This window comes from Giraffa tippelskirchi, chromosome Y (assembly GCF_054371585.1).
Source record: "Giraffa tippelskirchi isolate mGirTip1 chromosome Y, T2T-mGirTip1v1.2.pri, whole genome shotgun sequence".
Lineage (NCBI taxonomy): Eukaryota > Metazoa > Chordata > Mammalia > Artiodactyla > Giraffidae > Giraffa > Giraffa tippelskirchi.
In genome coordinates, this window is record NC_137290.1 from 3,190,451 (window position 1) to 3,207,562 (window position 17,112).

At 40.7% G+C, this 17,112-nt stretch overlaps 1 protein-coding gene and 1 non-coding gene across 5 annotated transcripts in view; one reads left to right on the forward strand and one right to left on the reverse strand.

Moving 5' to 3' along the window:
- The window catches only part of LOC145537824 (neuroligin-4, X-linked), a 372,289-nt gene that overhangs the window by 20,350 nt on the left and 334,827 nt on the right, over positions 1–17,112 (reverse strand). For all 4 annotated transcript variants that reach the window (XM_081568715.1, XM_081568716.1, XM_081568718.1 and 1 more), the window contains one exon: positions 4,090–4,275. In XM_081568715.1, coding sequence (XP_081424841.1) covers positions 4,090–4,275 — 186 coding nt within the window. The remainder of the gene's footprint in view (positions 1–4,089; positions 4,276–17,112) is intronic.
- Positions 10,690–10,792, forward strand: LOC145537852 (U6 spliceosomal RNA). The gene has a single exon (XR_014076450.1). It is a non-coding gene; the product is annotated as a U6 spliceosomal RNA (small nuclear RNA).

Sequence of the window (17,112 nt, forward strand, 5' to 3'; positions counted from 1 at the left end):
CTGAACTGTAACTGGAGAGCTGCTTTGCAGAAATGACCCATGCAAGGCACTACCATAATCACTTCCGATCTATTGATTTAAGTAATTAACACTCTTCCTCCATTAGTTTTGGCTGACATGTGTTTGATTGCTACTGAAGTTGGACCTGACTATTTTGTAAACCAAGAACTGTGATGACAGCCACTGACAAATGGGAAAGTATAATTATCCTCTGAAATGGTATAGGAATTGTTATCACTAATGATCTAACATATTCATTTTTGAATAAAAGGTTAACAAAATGTAAGCCTTTCATTCAACTCCTCCACAGTCATTTTAAAATAAGAATCAAGAAATTCAGATTTCATTTGTTTGACCTAGTATGACTAGAATGCTAGGTTTCTAAGTAAAAAAAAAAAAATAGATAAGCAACAAGTCACGATGGTTTATACTGTATAGTGCAGGGAACTGTAGTCAATATGTTTTAATAACTTACAAGGGAAAATGATACACATATGCACATATGTGTATGCATATACAAATGATAAACATATACACACATACATACGTGTATATGTATAGCTGAATCACCTTGCTGTGCACCTGTACATTGTAAGTCAACTATACTTCAATAAAATATATATATTAAGAAAAAAAATTCAGATTTCGCGAGACTTAAAAATCACCATCAATCACACATTGCTAACGAAGCCGTCAAGGCAGAAACTTGTCCACAACTGTGCAAGTAGTGAAAAAAAAAGGATGCTGTCACATAGCACAATTATACATCCCCCTCTTTTTTAGCATGTTTATATGGTACAGTTTTTTCATTAAAGAAATTTTATTGGCGTATGCTTGATTTCCAACGTTGCGTCAGTTTCAAGTATCCAGCAAGGTGATATACATATACATACGTCCACTCTTTTTTAGACTTTTTCCACAGAGGTCACTACAGAGTATTAAGTAGGGTTCCCTGTGCTATATAGCAGGTTGTTAATTAGTTACCCATTTTATTTAGAATGGTGTGTGTATATGTCAATTCCAGTCTCCCAATTTATTCCTCCCCCTATATCTTTAAAGGAATGTGCTTATAAAGAAAGATACATATTTGTAAAGAAAGCTGGTGGTCAATGCAGGAGACATAAGAGGTTCAGGTTTGACCCCTGGGTCAGGAAGATTCCCTGGAGGAGGAAATGGCAACCCACACTAGTATCCTTGCCTGGGAAATCCCATGGACAGAGGAGCCTGGTGGGCTACAGTCCACGGGGTCACAAAAGAATCGGACACGACCTAGTAACTAAGCAGCATATATTTTTAAAGAAAGATACATATTTTTAAAGAGAAATGTATATTTTTAAAGAAAGATAGTGCTAGACTCTTTAGAGAATAATAATTCCCTTCAAGTTCAGGTGATTTTGATATACATAGTTCAAATAGATGTGGTGAAATTCTTAAACCAGCCAATGACACAGAAGGAAACAGAACACGACCGTGAAGATTCAGAGTATGATTGTCAATGTTCACCTGCTGTTGGAAAAGTATCCCAGGGAGGCACTTTTTTATTTTGTTGTTCTTTTTGTTTCGTTTTTGAAGGGAACCTCAGGAAGTTATTACACTGCTTCCAGACCACCGGCATCCAACCAGTGTTCATTTGTACTTTAAAAATCTCTTATCTGTACAGCAACAAAGGACCAGAGGGAAGCACCTTGAGTTAAGTTTGCAGCAAAGACCGAGTCTATAAGCATGTGGCTGCAAGCTATGTTTATCATGAAACCTATGAATCTGCAGCCATCATCCACACACTAATTCCCTCTCACGCTTCCTCTTCCAGGTTGAAACCTGAAGTTAATAACATTTAAAGTTGACCAAATAAACTCAGATAGGCAAACGCAGGGTGCAAGCATTTCTATAGAAGTCATTTTCCTCCAGTGATGGTAAGCAATGGCTATCGGTCATAAATCTAAGTGAAAAAAAAAAATCTCGTTAAAATTGTTAATAATACTAGTTGTTGTTTTTAGGTCGCTAAGCTGTGTCCGACTCTTTGCAACCCCATGGGCTGTAAACCACCAGGCTCCTCTCTGTCCATGGGATTCTCCAGGCAAGAATACTAGAGATGGTTCCCATTTCCTCCTCCACAAGATCTTCCCGACCCAAAGCTGGGTCCCTGTTTTGGCAGGCAGATTCATTACCACTAAGCCGCCAGGGAAGCCTGCACTGCACGTGTAAAAGTTGCCAAGAGAGTGGATCTTAAAACTCTGATGAGAAGGAAAAACAGTTTTTAACTCAATGGTGATGAATGTTAACCAGACTTGTGGTGGTTGCTTTGCACTATATACGAAGATTGAATTCTTACCCTGTACACTTGATAGTAATCATTATTTTAAGTGTATATTATTAAATACGTATAATGCAAATGCATGTGTCAGTCACTCAATCATTTCCGATTCTTTGCGACCCCATAGAGGCCAGGATCCTCTGTCCATGGGATTTCTCAGGAAAGAATATTGGAGTGGGTTGCCATTTCCTTCTCCAGGAAATAGATATAATGGTGTATGTCAATTATACCTCAATTAGAAAAATCAGAAAGCAAGCCAGTTTAGAAGAGGATGTGGATACACATCATTTGGGGCATTTTCTTCTTTTTCTTAAAAATTAATTAATTAATTTGGCAGTATGGTCTTCTCTGGTGGCTCAGTCAGTAAAGAATCTGCCTGCAATGCAGGAGACCTGCGTTCGATTCCTGGATGGGGATTATCCCCTGGAGAAGGGAATGACAACCCACTCTAGTATTCTTGCCTGGAGAATCCCCCGGACAGAGGAGCCTGGTGGGCTACAGTCTATGGGGTTGTGAAGAGTCAGACACAACTGAGTGACTAACACGTTTTCACTTCACTGGGTTTAGTTGTGGCGTACAGGATCTAGTTCCGAAATTCTGGGCTTCCAGGACTGGTTGTGTGGTGTCTTAACCACTGGATCACCAGGGAAATCCTTTGGGGCATTTTCTATGGAGGTTTCAAGAGGCACCACGGTCCCACCTGCCTGTGTCTTGTATAAGAACCCCAAAGGTATATATATATGTTCCCACCTATGACTTCCCTGGTGGCTCAGATGGCAAAGCGTCTGCCTACAACGCAGGAGACCCAGATTCAATCCCTGGGTCAGGAAGATCCCCTGGAGAAGGAAATGGCCACTCACTCGAGTATTCTTGCCCGGAGAATCCCATGGATGGAGGAGCCTGGTAGGAAGTCCATGGGGTCGCAAAGAGTTGGACACAACTGAGCGACTTCACTTTCTTTCACTTCCAGCCACCAGAAGCCCCCTGTAATCTCCTACCCCATCCCATCCATCTAGGTTATCACAGAACACTATGCTGAGTTTCCTGTGTCATCCAGCAAATTCCTCCTTGCTGTCTATTTTACATATGGTCATGTATATGCCACAGAGGATGAGATGGCTGGATGGCTTCCCCAACTCAATGGACATGAGTTTGAGCAAACTCCAGGAGATGGTGAGGGACAGGGGTGCCTGGTGTGCTGTAGTCCTTGGGGTCACGAAGAGTCGGACAGGACTTGGTTACCGAATATCAACAACAGCAGCCAATCTGTACGACTCCATGCTTCCATGTTATTCCACATAATATACCTGGGGCTGACTCACCCTGATGTATGGCAGGGGCCAAATACTGTAAAGCAATTATCCTCCAGTTCAAAAAAAATAATAATAAGTGCGACAGATCAGAATCAAAGGATAGGACAGAAGGCACACTTGAGAATTTCTTTGGAAAATCACTGCTTTCCATTATTTTAATTGTATATTATTATATATATATAATTGGAGAAGGAAATTACAACCCACTCCAGTGTTCTTGCCTAGAGAATCCCATGGACAGAGGAGCCTGGTGGGCTGCTGTCCATAGGGTCGCACAGAGTCGGACACAACTGAAGCGACTTAGCACCAGCAGCATATATATATATATATATATATATATATATATATATTAAAATGAAATGATAGCAATATTTAAAAAAAAAGAACCCCACGGAGTTCACAAAAGGGTTCACCTCTCTGTCCCGGGGGTCCCCTGCCCAATGTGGGCAACGCTCTCCTTACCTTCTGAATAGTGAGACAAGGTCAAGAGGCTGACGCAGGAGGCGCCCGCACCGGAGCCGAAGATGGTGACTCTCTTGGGGTCCCCGCCGAAGGCCCCGACATTCTCCTCGATCCAGCGTAAGGCTTGGATCTGATCCAGGAGCCCGTAGTTGCCTTTGGCCGCCTGGTCGCCGGTGCTTAGAAAGCCTGCAGAGGAACACAGGAGATTTTGGGGTCGTCACCTGCAGAATATAAGGCCACAGCATCGCTGCTACTTGGAAAGATATTTCATGGGACATTTTGTTCCTTGTTTGCTTTTTCTCTGGATATACGGATGCAACAGAGTAGCACCTTTTCACTGCAGAAAAGGTTATATGATATAAGCAATAGTTAAAATGGTTTTTGTTTCTTTTGAAAAAGAAAGTGAAAGTCACTCAGTTGTGTCTGACTCTGCGACCCCATGGACTACAACAGTCCATGGAATTCTCCAGGCCAGAATACTGGAGTGGGTAGCCTTTCTTTTCTCCAGGGGATCTTCCCAACCGAGGGATCAAACCCAGGTCTCCTGCATTGCAGGCGGATTCTTTACCAACTGAACTACCACAGAAGCCCTGTTTCTTTTGACAATATAATGAAATGTTTCACTGGGGCTTTGTACAGGGTTAACATATAAAGCAAAATGAAACTAAAATATTCACGATACATGACAATATCGGAAACCTATACATTTTATAGGCTAGCAGTAAAGAGTCCACAAGCAATGCAAGAGATGCTGATTCAATCCCTAGGTTAGGAAGACTTCCTGGAAAAGAAAATAGCAACCCACGCCAGTATTCTTGCCTGGGAAATCCCAAGGACGGAGGAGCCTGGCGGGCTACAGTCCTTGAGGTCCCAAAGAGTCAGACACAACTTAGCGATTAAATACAAACAACATTCATTTTACTAGATTCAAGTCATTACTCCCGTATGTATCTAGGTTTTCCTTGGAAAAACAAAAAAGACTTAAAAAAGACAAAGCCTACTTTTTCAGGGAAAAATGTCTGTGTGGCACCAGACTTTAAGATTGTGTATACTGTGTATAAAACTGTGTATAAGATTGTGTGTATAAGATTTTGTGCACTGTGTATAAAAACAGTATAGGTTACTTTTTCCCCATTGACTTCCTCATTAACATTTTATTTAACTCCATTCAACACACAAATTTCAAAGGAAGTTAGAACCATCATGACATGCCAATCTTAAATAGTTTGAAATGCATCTCTCCTTTTCTATATTAAAAGAGATATTACAGTTACATGCAGAAACTTACAATTCTTTAATCTCGGCCAAAAGGCAATGCATATTCAAATCTCCCCAACTGTCCCCCCAAAATAGCACGGACTGCGATACGTTCTTTTAAAAACTAGGAGGATTTTAGTTTTTAGTTTTAATTTTAAAAAGTGTAAGTTAAGGAATGAGATATCACTCAAGGCATCAAACCCTAAATGCCACCTGAAAAGCTGCAAAGAAGACCATCTGGGCATTCATTGTGGCAAAGTGATCAGTTTTTTGATTTTTGAGATCACATGCCCTTTCCAGTTCACACTGCAGAAATATCTTGACCTGGAACCTCTGCTTTCCTCTGATGCTTGAAGTCTTCCTGTGGGATGGACAGATGCTCTCTTGCTCAGATTTAAGACTATGAATATTTTATGAAACATCCCCCGAGCTTAAATACTAGCACAAACTTTAATCCAACTTTACATGCAAATCTGTCTTGAGTAAGCCTTCTGGGAGGAAGAAAGAGTCATAAAAAGTTTTTTTCCCCCCTACTTCCCATTCTTACATGACCCTACACAAAATCCCAATATATTTCCTCTGTGTTGTTGCTGTTCAGTCAATAAGTTGTGTCTGACTCTTTGTGACCCCATGGACTGTAGCATACCAGGCTTCCCTGTCCTTCACCATCTTCCAGGGTTTGCCCAAGTTCATCTCCATTGAATTGGTGATGCCATCTAACCATCTGATCCTCTGTTGCTCCCTTCTCCTCCTGTCCTCAATCCTTCCTGGCATCAGGATTTTTTCCAATGAGTTAGTTCTTCTCATCAGGTGGCCAAAGTATTGGAGCTTCAGCTTCAGCATCATTCCTTCCACTGAATATTCAGGACTGATCTCCTTTAGGGATTGACTGGTTTGATCACCTTGCCATCCAAGGGACTCTCAAGAGTCTTTTCCAACACCACAGTTCGAAAGCATCAATTCTTTGGCACCAAGCCTTCTTTATGGTCCAGCTCTCATATCCATACATGACTACTGGAAAAAGCATAGGTTGGATTACTTGGACCTTTGTCAGCAAAGTGATATCTCTGCCTTTTAATACACTGTGTAAGTTTGTCATAGCTTTCGTGCCAAGAAGCAAGCATTTTCTAATTTCATGGCCGCAGTCACCATCCCCAGTGATTTTAGAGCCCAAGAAGAGAAAATCTGTCATCGCTTCCACTTTTCTCCCTTTATTTTCCTCTTTATTGCAAGGGATATGACATTCACATATTTCAGGGACTGCTTATTAAATAAGCATGGCCAGTAAGCAGTGTTTACATGAAGACAGGCTATTTGGGACTGAAAATGACAGAAATGAGAACCAATGCCTTCAAGCAAACCTGGAGGGCTTCCCAGCTGGTTCAGTGGTTAAGAATTCACCTGACAAGCAGCAGATCTGGGTTTGATCCCTGGGTCTGAAGATCCCCTGGAAAAGGAAATGACAACCCAACCCACTCCAGTATTCTTATCCGGGAAATTCCCTGGACAGAGGAGCCTGGCGAGCTACCATCTATGGGGTCCCAAAGAGTCAGACACGACTGAGCAGCTGAGCACATAAGCAAAGCTGGCAGCAACCCAAGAAACCCTCAGAGTACCAGCTTCCCAAAACCTAAACCAAAATCATAAAGGATGAGATCTTACACCAATCTATGGGAAGGAAGGAAGTTACCTTCCCATAGTTTGCCCAAGTACTTATGCGCGATGGAGTGTGTGAACCAGGAGGGGATTGGAAATGAATGGTCTGATTCAAACAAAAACAGTAAGAATTTTTTTTTTTTTTTTTTGCCATTGTTGTTCTGAAATAACAATCATCTGGACTCCCAACCTCCTTGCCTGAGTGCATACAAGGAGGTCAACTGCCAGGTTGCACATTCAGGGAATGACGCACAAATCCCCTCCCCTCTAGAGTTCATGGGGGTGCCTTCAAGTTGAGCAACTGGAAGGGAGTGTTCAGACATTATCAGGTGCTCCCTTATGTAACTAGCAATTGCTAATTAGTCTTTCCTGCCCGAGAATGTTCTGGAACCCCTCCTCCCTGCATTCATCCCTCCTGCATTTTACATGCCTTCTCATAAAATGAACCCCAGTTTGCTGGGCAGGGAAAAGCCTCTTTCAGCCAGCTTTATGGACAATACCAGCTAATAATGACGGTTTGGGTGCCGGATAATAACCATAAAGAGAAAGCCTCTCTCCCTCCATTCAGCAAAGAGCTGATTCCTTTCTAAAGGCTCCAGGAATTTTCTGGCAAAACCGTTCTGGTTTTAACCCATGCTTCCTCCATCCGCCTCTCTCCTACGCTCCACTCTCACAGAATGACCTCCTCACTTATTTTTCTGGAGATAAGCCTGACGATTTGTAATGGATGGTAAACCACGAGTCTTTAGGAAATCAGAGACCCTTGGTCCACACTGAAAGACGACCATCTCTCCTGCAGAACGTGACTGTCCAATAATCTCTAAGAGAGGAGGGACCATTAACATTCTGCACCCTGGCAAATCCTACTTCTTCTAAAAGCATCCCATGGAAAGGTTTGATGCTGGCGATTCTAATCTCCTTCCAAAAGGTCTGCAGGAAACAGCTTTCCCTGTGTCTCTGAACACCAGCAAAAGAATGCGGGGTGTTTTGAAGCTGGTGTTTCCATACCATTTGACGTGGAATCTTCATTTACTGCTACAACCAGGGATGGCTTTTTTCACTCTTTTTTCACCTTTTATTTTGTATTGGAGTATAACCGATTAAAAGTGTTGTGATAGTTTCAGGTGGACAGTGAAGGGACTCAGCCATACATGTACATGTATCCATTCTCCCTCAAACTCCCTTCCCATCCAGGCTGCCAAAGGACAATGAACAGAGTTCCCTGTGCTGTCCAGCAAGTCCTTGTTGGTTCTCCATGTTACACACAGCAGTGTGTCCATGTCCATCCCAAACTCTCTGACTATCCCTTCCCCCATCCTTCCCCCTGGGAACCATAAGGTTATTACAGAGTATTGAGCAGAGTTCCCTGTGCTGTCCACCAGGTCCTTGTTTGGTTCTCCATGTTAAATACAGCAGTGTGTCCATGTCCATCCCAAACTCCCTAACTATCCCTTCCCCCATCCTTCCCCCTGGGAACCATAAGGTTATCACAGAGTATTGAACAGAGTTCCCTGTGCTGAACAGCAGGTCCTTGTTGGTTCTCCATGTTAAACACAGCAGTGTGTCCATGTCCATCCCAAACTCCCTAACTATCCCTTCCCCCATCCTTCCCCCTGGGAACCATAAGGTTATCACAGAGTATTGAACAAAGTTCCCTGTGCTGGACAGCAGGTCCTTGTTGGTTCTCCATGTTAAACACAGCAGTGTGTCCATGTCCATCCCAAACTCCCTGACTATCCCTTTCCCCATCCTTCCCCCATTTCGTTTGTTCTTTGCGGTGCTTCAGATTTCCCATTGCAGGACCAGAATGAATGCCAGTGATCTTATATTCCCTAGGAGAGCATATTGTTCTCCTAGTCTAACTGTCAAAATACAGTGTTTGATGGATCTGCCTGGTGGTCCAGCTGTTAGCACTTCAACTTCCAAAGTGGGGTGGGGGGGGTTGTTTCTAGGTTTGATCCCTGGGTGGGGAGATAAGATCCCACAAATCTCGTGGCCAAAAAACCAAAACATAAAACAGAAGCAACACTGTCACAAATCGAATAAAGCCTTTAGAAATGTTTCACATCAAAAATGCTAAAACAAAACAAAAAATTTCAGTGTTTGATATAATCCAGACAGACCATGGGTGGGGGTTTCCTAGAGTGGGATTGTATGAACAACATGATAGCAGCTTGTCAACTGGGAAACAACCACACACTTTACCAAAGATCGAAGAGTCTGAGTCAGTTTCCCAGATAAGCTAGTAACTTTCCTCATATGCTAGAGATGAATTCACAGAAGCCAGTCCTTGACTGGCCAAACCTGGTGATTTTAAACAAATGGCTCCTTTTCACTGACAACCACTCCTGGCTCCAAATGCTCTAACCATCTCAGCTGATGAAACATTGGTTTTTGAGATTTACTGTCTCCGAAGTGAAGCTTGTAAATCGGTAAGCCGCCCCACCCCCCACCAACATTAACTGAACAAGGAGAGAGATGCACAAAAGAAGTCATTTGAATTTAGACAGATTACGGACTAGATTGATACTGAGTTTCATTCAAAGCACTGGAAGGAATAAAACAAACACACACACATACATACACACACACACACGCTCACACGAGATGTGCTAAGTGACTGGGTGTTTATTTTAAAATGTGGTTCATGGAAAAGATGCTTTAAAAACCTAAATTCCATTTCTCACTTGCACGTTGAATGAAATGAGTACTGTGTGCACCGTGTTTGGTCTAAATATTGCTCTAGAACAGAAAGTTGAGGGTTTTAGGATGGCTAACCAGCATCTAAATGTTCCTCGTTCAACTGAAGAGTTTAGGAGATTGGTTCCAGAACACACAGCTTTCTGCCCACTTCAAGTTGGCCGTAAGAACCTCAGTGGGGTCAGATGTATTAATAACTACACTTTGGTTGTTTACAACATGACTTTAATGCCACAGATGATGTAATCCGTTGAAGAATAATTCATTACCTAAGCGTGAAAGATTGAGGGCAGGAGGAGAAGGGATGACAGAGGATGAGATGGTTGGATGGCATCATCAACTCAATGGACGTGAGTTTCAGCAAGTTCTGGGAGATGGTGAAGGACAGGGAAGCCTGGCATGTTGCAGTTCATGGGGTCACAAAGAGACACAACTGCACAAACGTGTCCACACATGCACGCATACACACACACAGAGGCAGTCAGCTTTGGCTTTGAATCTACAAAAAAGCCTCATATTTCTCAGGTGTAAAGTTGAGAAAAGTATACCTTAGTCCAATAGCACAGCTTGAGAAACTAACTGGAAAATGTACTTTTGAAAGCATCGTGCTTCTTGGAGAGCCGATACACATTTTGCACTTTTTTGTTTTTCCTGACACTACAAGTTGTATTTAAGACATAAAGATGATTTATATAAAACTCTATGTTACAAACATGATATGAGAAATGCTGCCATTTATTTCTGTTTGACACACAGAGAAAGTAAGGACAGGTATCTGTTGAAAAATGAAAGAATGTCATAGGGAAAGTGGATAACTGGTCTACCTAGGCTCTGTCTGTATTACGCAGATGATAGTATTCACAATAGCCGTGTATGCAAACAGCCTAAATGCCCATCTACAAATGAATGCATAAAGAAGATGTGACATACTATAGTAAAGCAAATATCTTACAATAAAAATTTTAAAAAGAAGATGTGGTAGAGTGCGTGTTTCTGCAGCACATACAGTAAAACTGGAGCCATACAGAGAAGATTAGCACGGACCCTGAGCAAGCATGACACAAAAACTCATGGATCGTTTCATATTTTTTATGATATATGTATAATTATGGCTGATTTTCATTGTTGTATGGCAGAAAACAACACAACAATGTAAAGCAATATTCTTCCAATTAAGAAAAAAGAAAATAAAAACCAAAATATTTATTTATTTAAAAAAAAAGATGATGCATTATCTATACACACACACACACACACACACACACACACACAGGAATGTTACACAGCCACAAAAAAAGAATGAAATCAGGCCATTTACAGAAACATCGATGAACCTAGAGATTTTCATATGAAGTGAAGTAAGTCAAAGAGAGGAAGACAAATATCCTGTGATATCACATGTGAAATCTGAACTATGACACCAATGAACTTAACTATGAAACAGAAAGTGACTCCTAGGCAGAGAACAGTCTTGTGGCCGCCAAGAGGGACGGGTGGAGGGAGGGGTGGGGTGGGAGTTCGGGATTCCTAGATGCAAATTACTATACACAGGATGGATGAACAAGAGCCTACCATAGTCTATAGAGTACAGCGAACTATATTCAGTATCCTCTGATACATCCTCATGGAAAAGAATATGAAAAAGGATATATATATATATATATATATATATATATATACACACACACACATATATGAACATATATATATATATATAAAACTGAGTCACATTGCCATACAGCAGTAATTAAAACAACATTGTAAATCAACTACACTTCGATAAAAAAAAAAGATTATGCAGATGATAAACAAAGCTTATATGCTCTGACTGCAAAATGTTGTTGGTGAATAACTTTGCATGAAGGTGATGCATATTTATCTGTTCAGTCTGTGTATTCAGTGCTTGTTTATTATTTATTTAGTGTTTATTGGGTACTCAGAGTCTAAAGAGAAACGCAAGGCAAAAATATATTACAACTGCAATCATGCTGAGAAAATGATGGAGGTCCTTATTCAACCAAATTTCTGATATACATGCAATGACCCAACTAACATGCTAAAAGCTGAGGGAAAATGATATATTATTAGAGTGGATATCAACACATATTTCAAAAACTTACAGAAAGCTTATTTCATTTGTGAGCTACAATTAATTTAACAAAAATATTTTAAAACTTATTAGGAAAGTCATATTTTTTGCCATCATAGTATGCTTATGAAACATGCATGAAATATATATATATATGTGCATGTGTCTGTCTGTCTGCATGCTCAGTTGCTCAGTTGTGTGCAATATTTTGTGACTCCATGGACTGTAGCTCGCCAGGCTTCTCTGTCCATAGGATTTCAGAGGCAAGAATACTGGAGTGGGCTGTCATTTCCTCCTGCAGGGGATCTGTCAGACCCAGAGGATCAAACACCCCCTTCTCCTGCACTGGCTTTTGGGCTCTTTACCACTAAACCACCAGGGATGCCCATATATATTTTGTATTTTATGGTATTCATGGCAGTACAAATTGTATTTAAGAAATAAAGATGATTTATATAACTCTATGTTACAAATGTGAAACATAATTTTGATAGTTTCTCACAAAGTGTACAAATTCTAAATATGCTGATCTATTTAGACACACTAAGTCTAAGTCTAAGTGAAAGTCGTTCAGTCGTGTCCGACTCTTTGCGACCCCATGGACTATACAGTCCATGGAATTCTCCAGGCCAGAATACTGGAGTGGGTAGCCATTCCCTTCCCCAGGGAATCTTCCCAACCCAGGGATCAAACCCAGGTCTCCCGTATTGCAGTGGATTCTTTACCAGCTGAGCCACCAGGGAAGCTCACTATTAGATACACTATTTCATCCTCAATTGCAAGACAAGCATGGGTGGTTGCTGGGTTTCCTAGTACTTATGACTGGATACTATCTAGGGGCAGATGAGAATTAATCTGGTTTGTTATTTGTCCATAAAACGCTAACAACTAAATATATATATTAAAATAAAACAGACATTCTTCTTCATCTCTATCAAAACCTAGTCATGCTGACTAATTCATATAATCTTAAATGTATACAGAAATATTCTCAAGCTTTCCAATGTTGGTTTTCAATGGGAACCTTGGAACTTGGTTAAGAAGACAGTTTAAGGTTTCCTTTGCTGTGCTAAAGCTTATAAGTTTGATGAGGTCCCATTTGTTTATTTTCAATTTTCTTGGGAGAACAGATAAAGAAGATGTGGTACATGTATACAATGGAATACTACTCAGCCATAAAGAATGAAATAAGGCCATTTGCAGCAATGTGGATCAGCGTAGAGATGATCATACTAAGTGAAGTCAGTCAGACAAAGACAAATATATGATATCACTTATACATGCAACCCCATGGACTATAGAGTCCATGGAATTTTCCAGGCCAGAACACTGGAGTGGGTAGCTGTTCCCTTCTCCAGGGGATCTTCCCAACCCAGGGATGGAACCCAGGTCTCCCACATTGCAGCTGGATTCTTTACCAGCTGAGCCATCAGGGAAGCCCAAGAATACTGGAGTGGGTAGCCTATCCCTTCTCCAACGGATCTTCCAGACCCAGGAATCAAACTGGGTTCTCCTGTACTGCAGGCGGATTCTTTAACAGCTGAGCTATCAGGGAAGCCCCTGACACATGCAATCTAAAAAATACTACAGGTGAACTTATTTACAAAATAGAAGTGGACTAATGCAAAAAAACAAACTTATGGTTACCAAAGGGGATCTGAAGTGGTAGGAACTGCACGTTTGGGGTTAACATACTCACCCTGCTATATATAAACTATATAAACAAAAGGTCCTCGTGTATGGCAGAGTGAACTACATTTAATCAATATCTTGTAATAACCAAGAATGGAAAACATTACCTATATGCATTCATCTATCTGTCTGTCCATCCATCCATCAAACTGAATCGCATTGCTGTTGACCTGAAACTTAACGCAATACTGTAGGAAAAAAAGACTGATAACAAAAGACCCTGGGAAGGTCTGAGAAGAAATGCAACACACATTAGCAACAAGTGAATGGAATGACGTAGGAAAGAACCACTGGGCTAGCCAGAAAGTTCACTTGGGTTTTTCCATTAGATTCTACGGAAAAATCTGAACAAACTTTTTGGACAACCCAATAAAATCCCAATAGAAAGTTCAGTTTCAGGTACAGAAAGGTGGTTGTTGAAGAAGTAGGGATATTTCTCAGGAACGAGTGCATATGCCCTCTGTGTAACACACACTCAAATTGTCCCTTTGGTTGAATAGTTTGACTATGCTGTCTTCCTGGTGAATTCTCGATTATTAAAAATCCTCCCTGGAAGAAAGGCTATGACAAACCTAGACCAGCCTATTAAAAAGCAGAGACATCACTTTGACGACGAATGTCCAAAGAGTCAATGCTGTGTTTTCCCCAGTAAACCATGTACGGATGTGAGAGTGGGACCATAAAGAGGGCTGAGTGCCAAAGAACTGATGCTTTCAAACTGCGGTGCTGGAGAAGACTCTTGAGAGTCCTGTGGACAGCAAAGAAATCAAACCAGTCCATCCTAAAGGAAACAGTCCTGAATATTCATTGGAAAGAGTGATGCCGAAGCTGAAGTTCCAGTACTAGGGCCACCTGATGCAAAGAGGCGACTCACTAGGAAAGACCCTGATGCTGGGAAAGATTGAAGGCAAAAGGAGAAGTGGATAACAGAGGATGAGACGGTTGGATGGCATCACTGATTCAAAGGACAGGAGTTTGAGCAAGCTCTGGGAGATGGTGAAGGACAGGGAATCCTGGCATGTTGCAGTCCACGGGCTTGCAAAGAGTCGGACACAACTGAGCAACTGAACTGACTAGGAGAGTTGAAAGTGCATTTCTCCAATGAAGAGTCTACTACAGCACTCAGCTTGTAAGACCCCTTCATATTATTTTGGTTTCACTGTGAATGTAGGTAAAGCAACTGTGAAATGAATTTACTTTAAGAAGGGAAACAGCATATGATGAAAAACAGAATATCTTTTATCTAATTATTCAAGATTTGCTCAAAAACCAACCAGTATTCCCCACTCGAGTGAGGCCTTGGATCAGCCAACATGCTTCTAACCCCAGAGCAATTGGCTGTGGAACTGGAAATCATGACAAATTTTCAATAGGATGACTATGGAATATTGCATAATGTTCAGTTTCCAAGAAAAGTTCCATTATGTTGATCCTATTCATTTTTGTCACATAGCTAAATTCTACACTCTTGCTCACTGAAATGCAAGGAATGAAATGGGGAAAAAAATATTTAATTGACCATCATAATTAAATACAAACTTCAAATAACACCTGACCTTTTCATGCAAAACAACTTATAATTAACAAATTCATTTTGTGTTCCTGAAACTGAGCTTTCCTTTCATTATCAATATTGATGGCTTCTAGAGTTATGTCTGTGGCTAAACTGCCATGTTATTTTAAAAGCATAAAGTGACACAAAACAGTTGATTAGTAATGAGTTATTTTTATACGAAAACAGCTGATTATCATCTTTGCTGTTGTTGCTCAGTTGCTAAGTCATGTCTAACTCTCTGCAACCCCACGGACTCCAGCACACCAAGCTTCCCTGTCCTGCACTATCTCTTGGAGTTTGCTCAAACTCATGTCCATTGAGTTGGTGATGCCATCCAACCATCTCATCCTCTGTCCTCCCCTTCTCCTCCTGCCCCTAATCTTTCCCAGCATCAGGGTCTTTTCCAATGAGTTGGCTCTTCACATCCGGTGGCCAAAATATTGGAGCTTGAGTGTCAGCATCAATCCTTCTAATGAATATTCAGGGTTGGTTTCCTTCAGTATTGACTGGTCTCATCTCCTTGCTGTCCAACACACTCTAAAGAGTCTTGTCCAGCACCATGGTTTGAAAGCATCAGTTCTTCAGTGCTCAATCTTCTCGGTGGTCCAGCTCTCAGATCCATACATGGCTACAGGAAAAACCAGTAGCTTTGACTGTATACTCCTTTGTTGGCAAAGTGATGTCTCTGCTTTTTAACACATTGTCTAGATTCTCATGTAGATTTTTTTTAATCACCCTCCTTGTCCAAATCGTATATCTGTTAAATTGTGTATGTATGGCAGCTGCGTATATGTGAATGCCAAAATCCTAATGTATAAGCAGGGATTTATAAAGGAAAATCATAAAGTGGGCATCTTGTTACAATTACAGAATGGAATAAATTAATTTTAAATATAAATTTATGTCAGCTTGTTATCATCAGCCCTAGCACCAGGTAGAGTGCTGAAAAGTCAACCGAATGGAATAGAAATATCATTTCTACCACCTTATGCCCAATTATTGAAGGGTGAAGAGTCTCTTCTGATCGCAAAGATTGATTCTTCATAAGGTACATGACAGGTTTGGAAGAAACTCACTAGATGCTCTTCAGTTTTTATGAAAAACCACATAATATGCATACAGTGTTGGTGGGAATGTACACTGGTGTAGCCACTTTGGAAAACAGTATGAAGCTTCCTCAAAATAACTAAAAATAGAGTTCTCATACGATCCAGCAATTTCACTCCTGGGCATATATCCAAAGAAAACTCTAATTCAAAAAGATATGTGCACCCCCAATGTTCACTGCAGCACTTTTTACAATAGCTAAGACATGGAAGAACCTAAATGTCCATCAACAGATGAATGGATAAAGAAGGTGTTTTGTACACACACAAACACATACACACACACACACACACACACACACACACACACACACACACACACACACACACACACACTGGAGTATTACTCAGCCATGAAAAAGAATGAAATAATGCCATTTGCAGCAACATGGATGGAGTTAGAAGATATTATACTAAGTGAAAAAAAGTCAGACAGAGAAAGATAAATACTGTATGATATTACTTATATACAGAGTCTACAAAGTACAACAAACTCGTGCCTATAACAAAAAAGAAGCAAAGGAAGAAGTGAAATGTATGATGACGTAACTAAGGAATTCATGTTATCAGTGAGCATAAACAAGCTACATCTTCAAATATCACCATGGCTGAACACCAAAAACACAGCCTTCCATGCAAAATGTCAGGTGAAGATGAATATATGATTTAATTTACTGAAGATCAAAACCAGTCTACGCGTGGCATATTAATAGGGTCATGCTAAGATGATTTTGTATAAATAAAATGTAGCAGAAGGAAGTGATAAACAAGAATCAGAGAGGTTATGACTCTGAGTAAGACCAAAGGCATATAGTTTAAAAGGGGAAGAGAGAGGGATCCAAAAAAATCTTCATTGTGTTCTACTTTTATTTCTATTTCAGATTACGTTGTTAGCGAGTTGTTTAAGTAAATGTCCATGGATGAAAACTTCTCTCATGTTAAAAACAATAAAAAGATTACAAATGCCT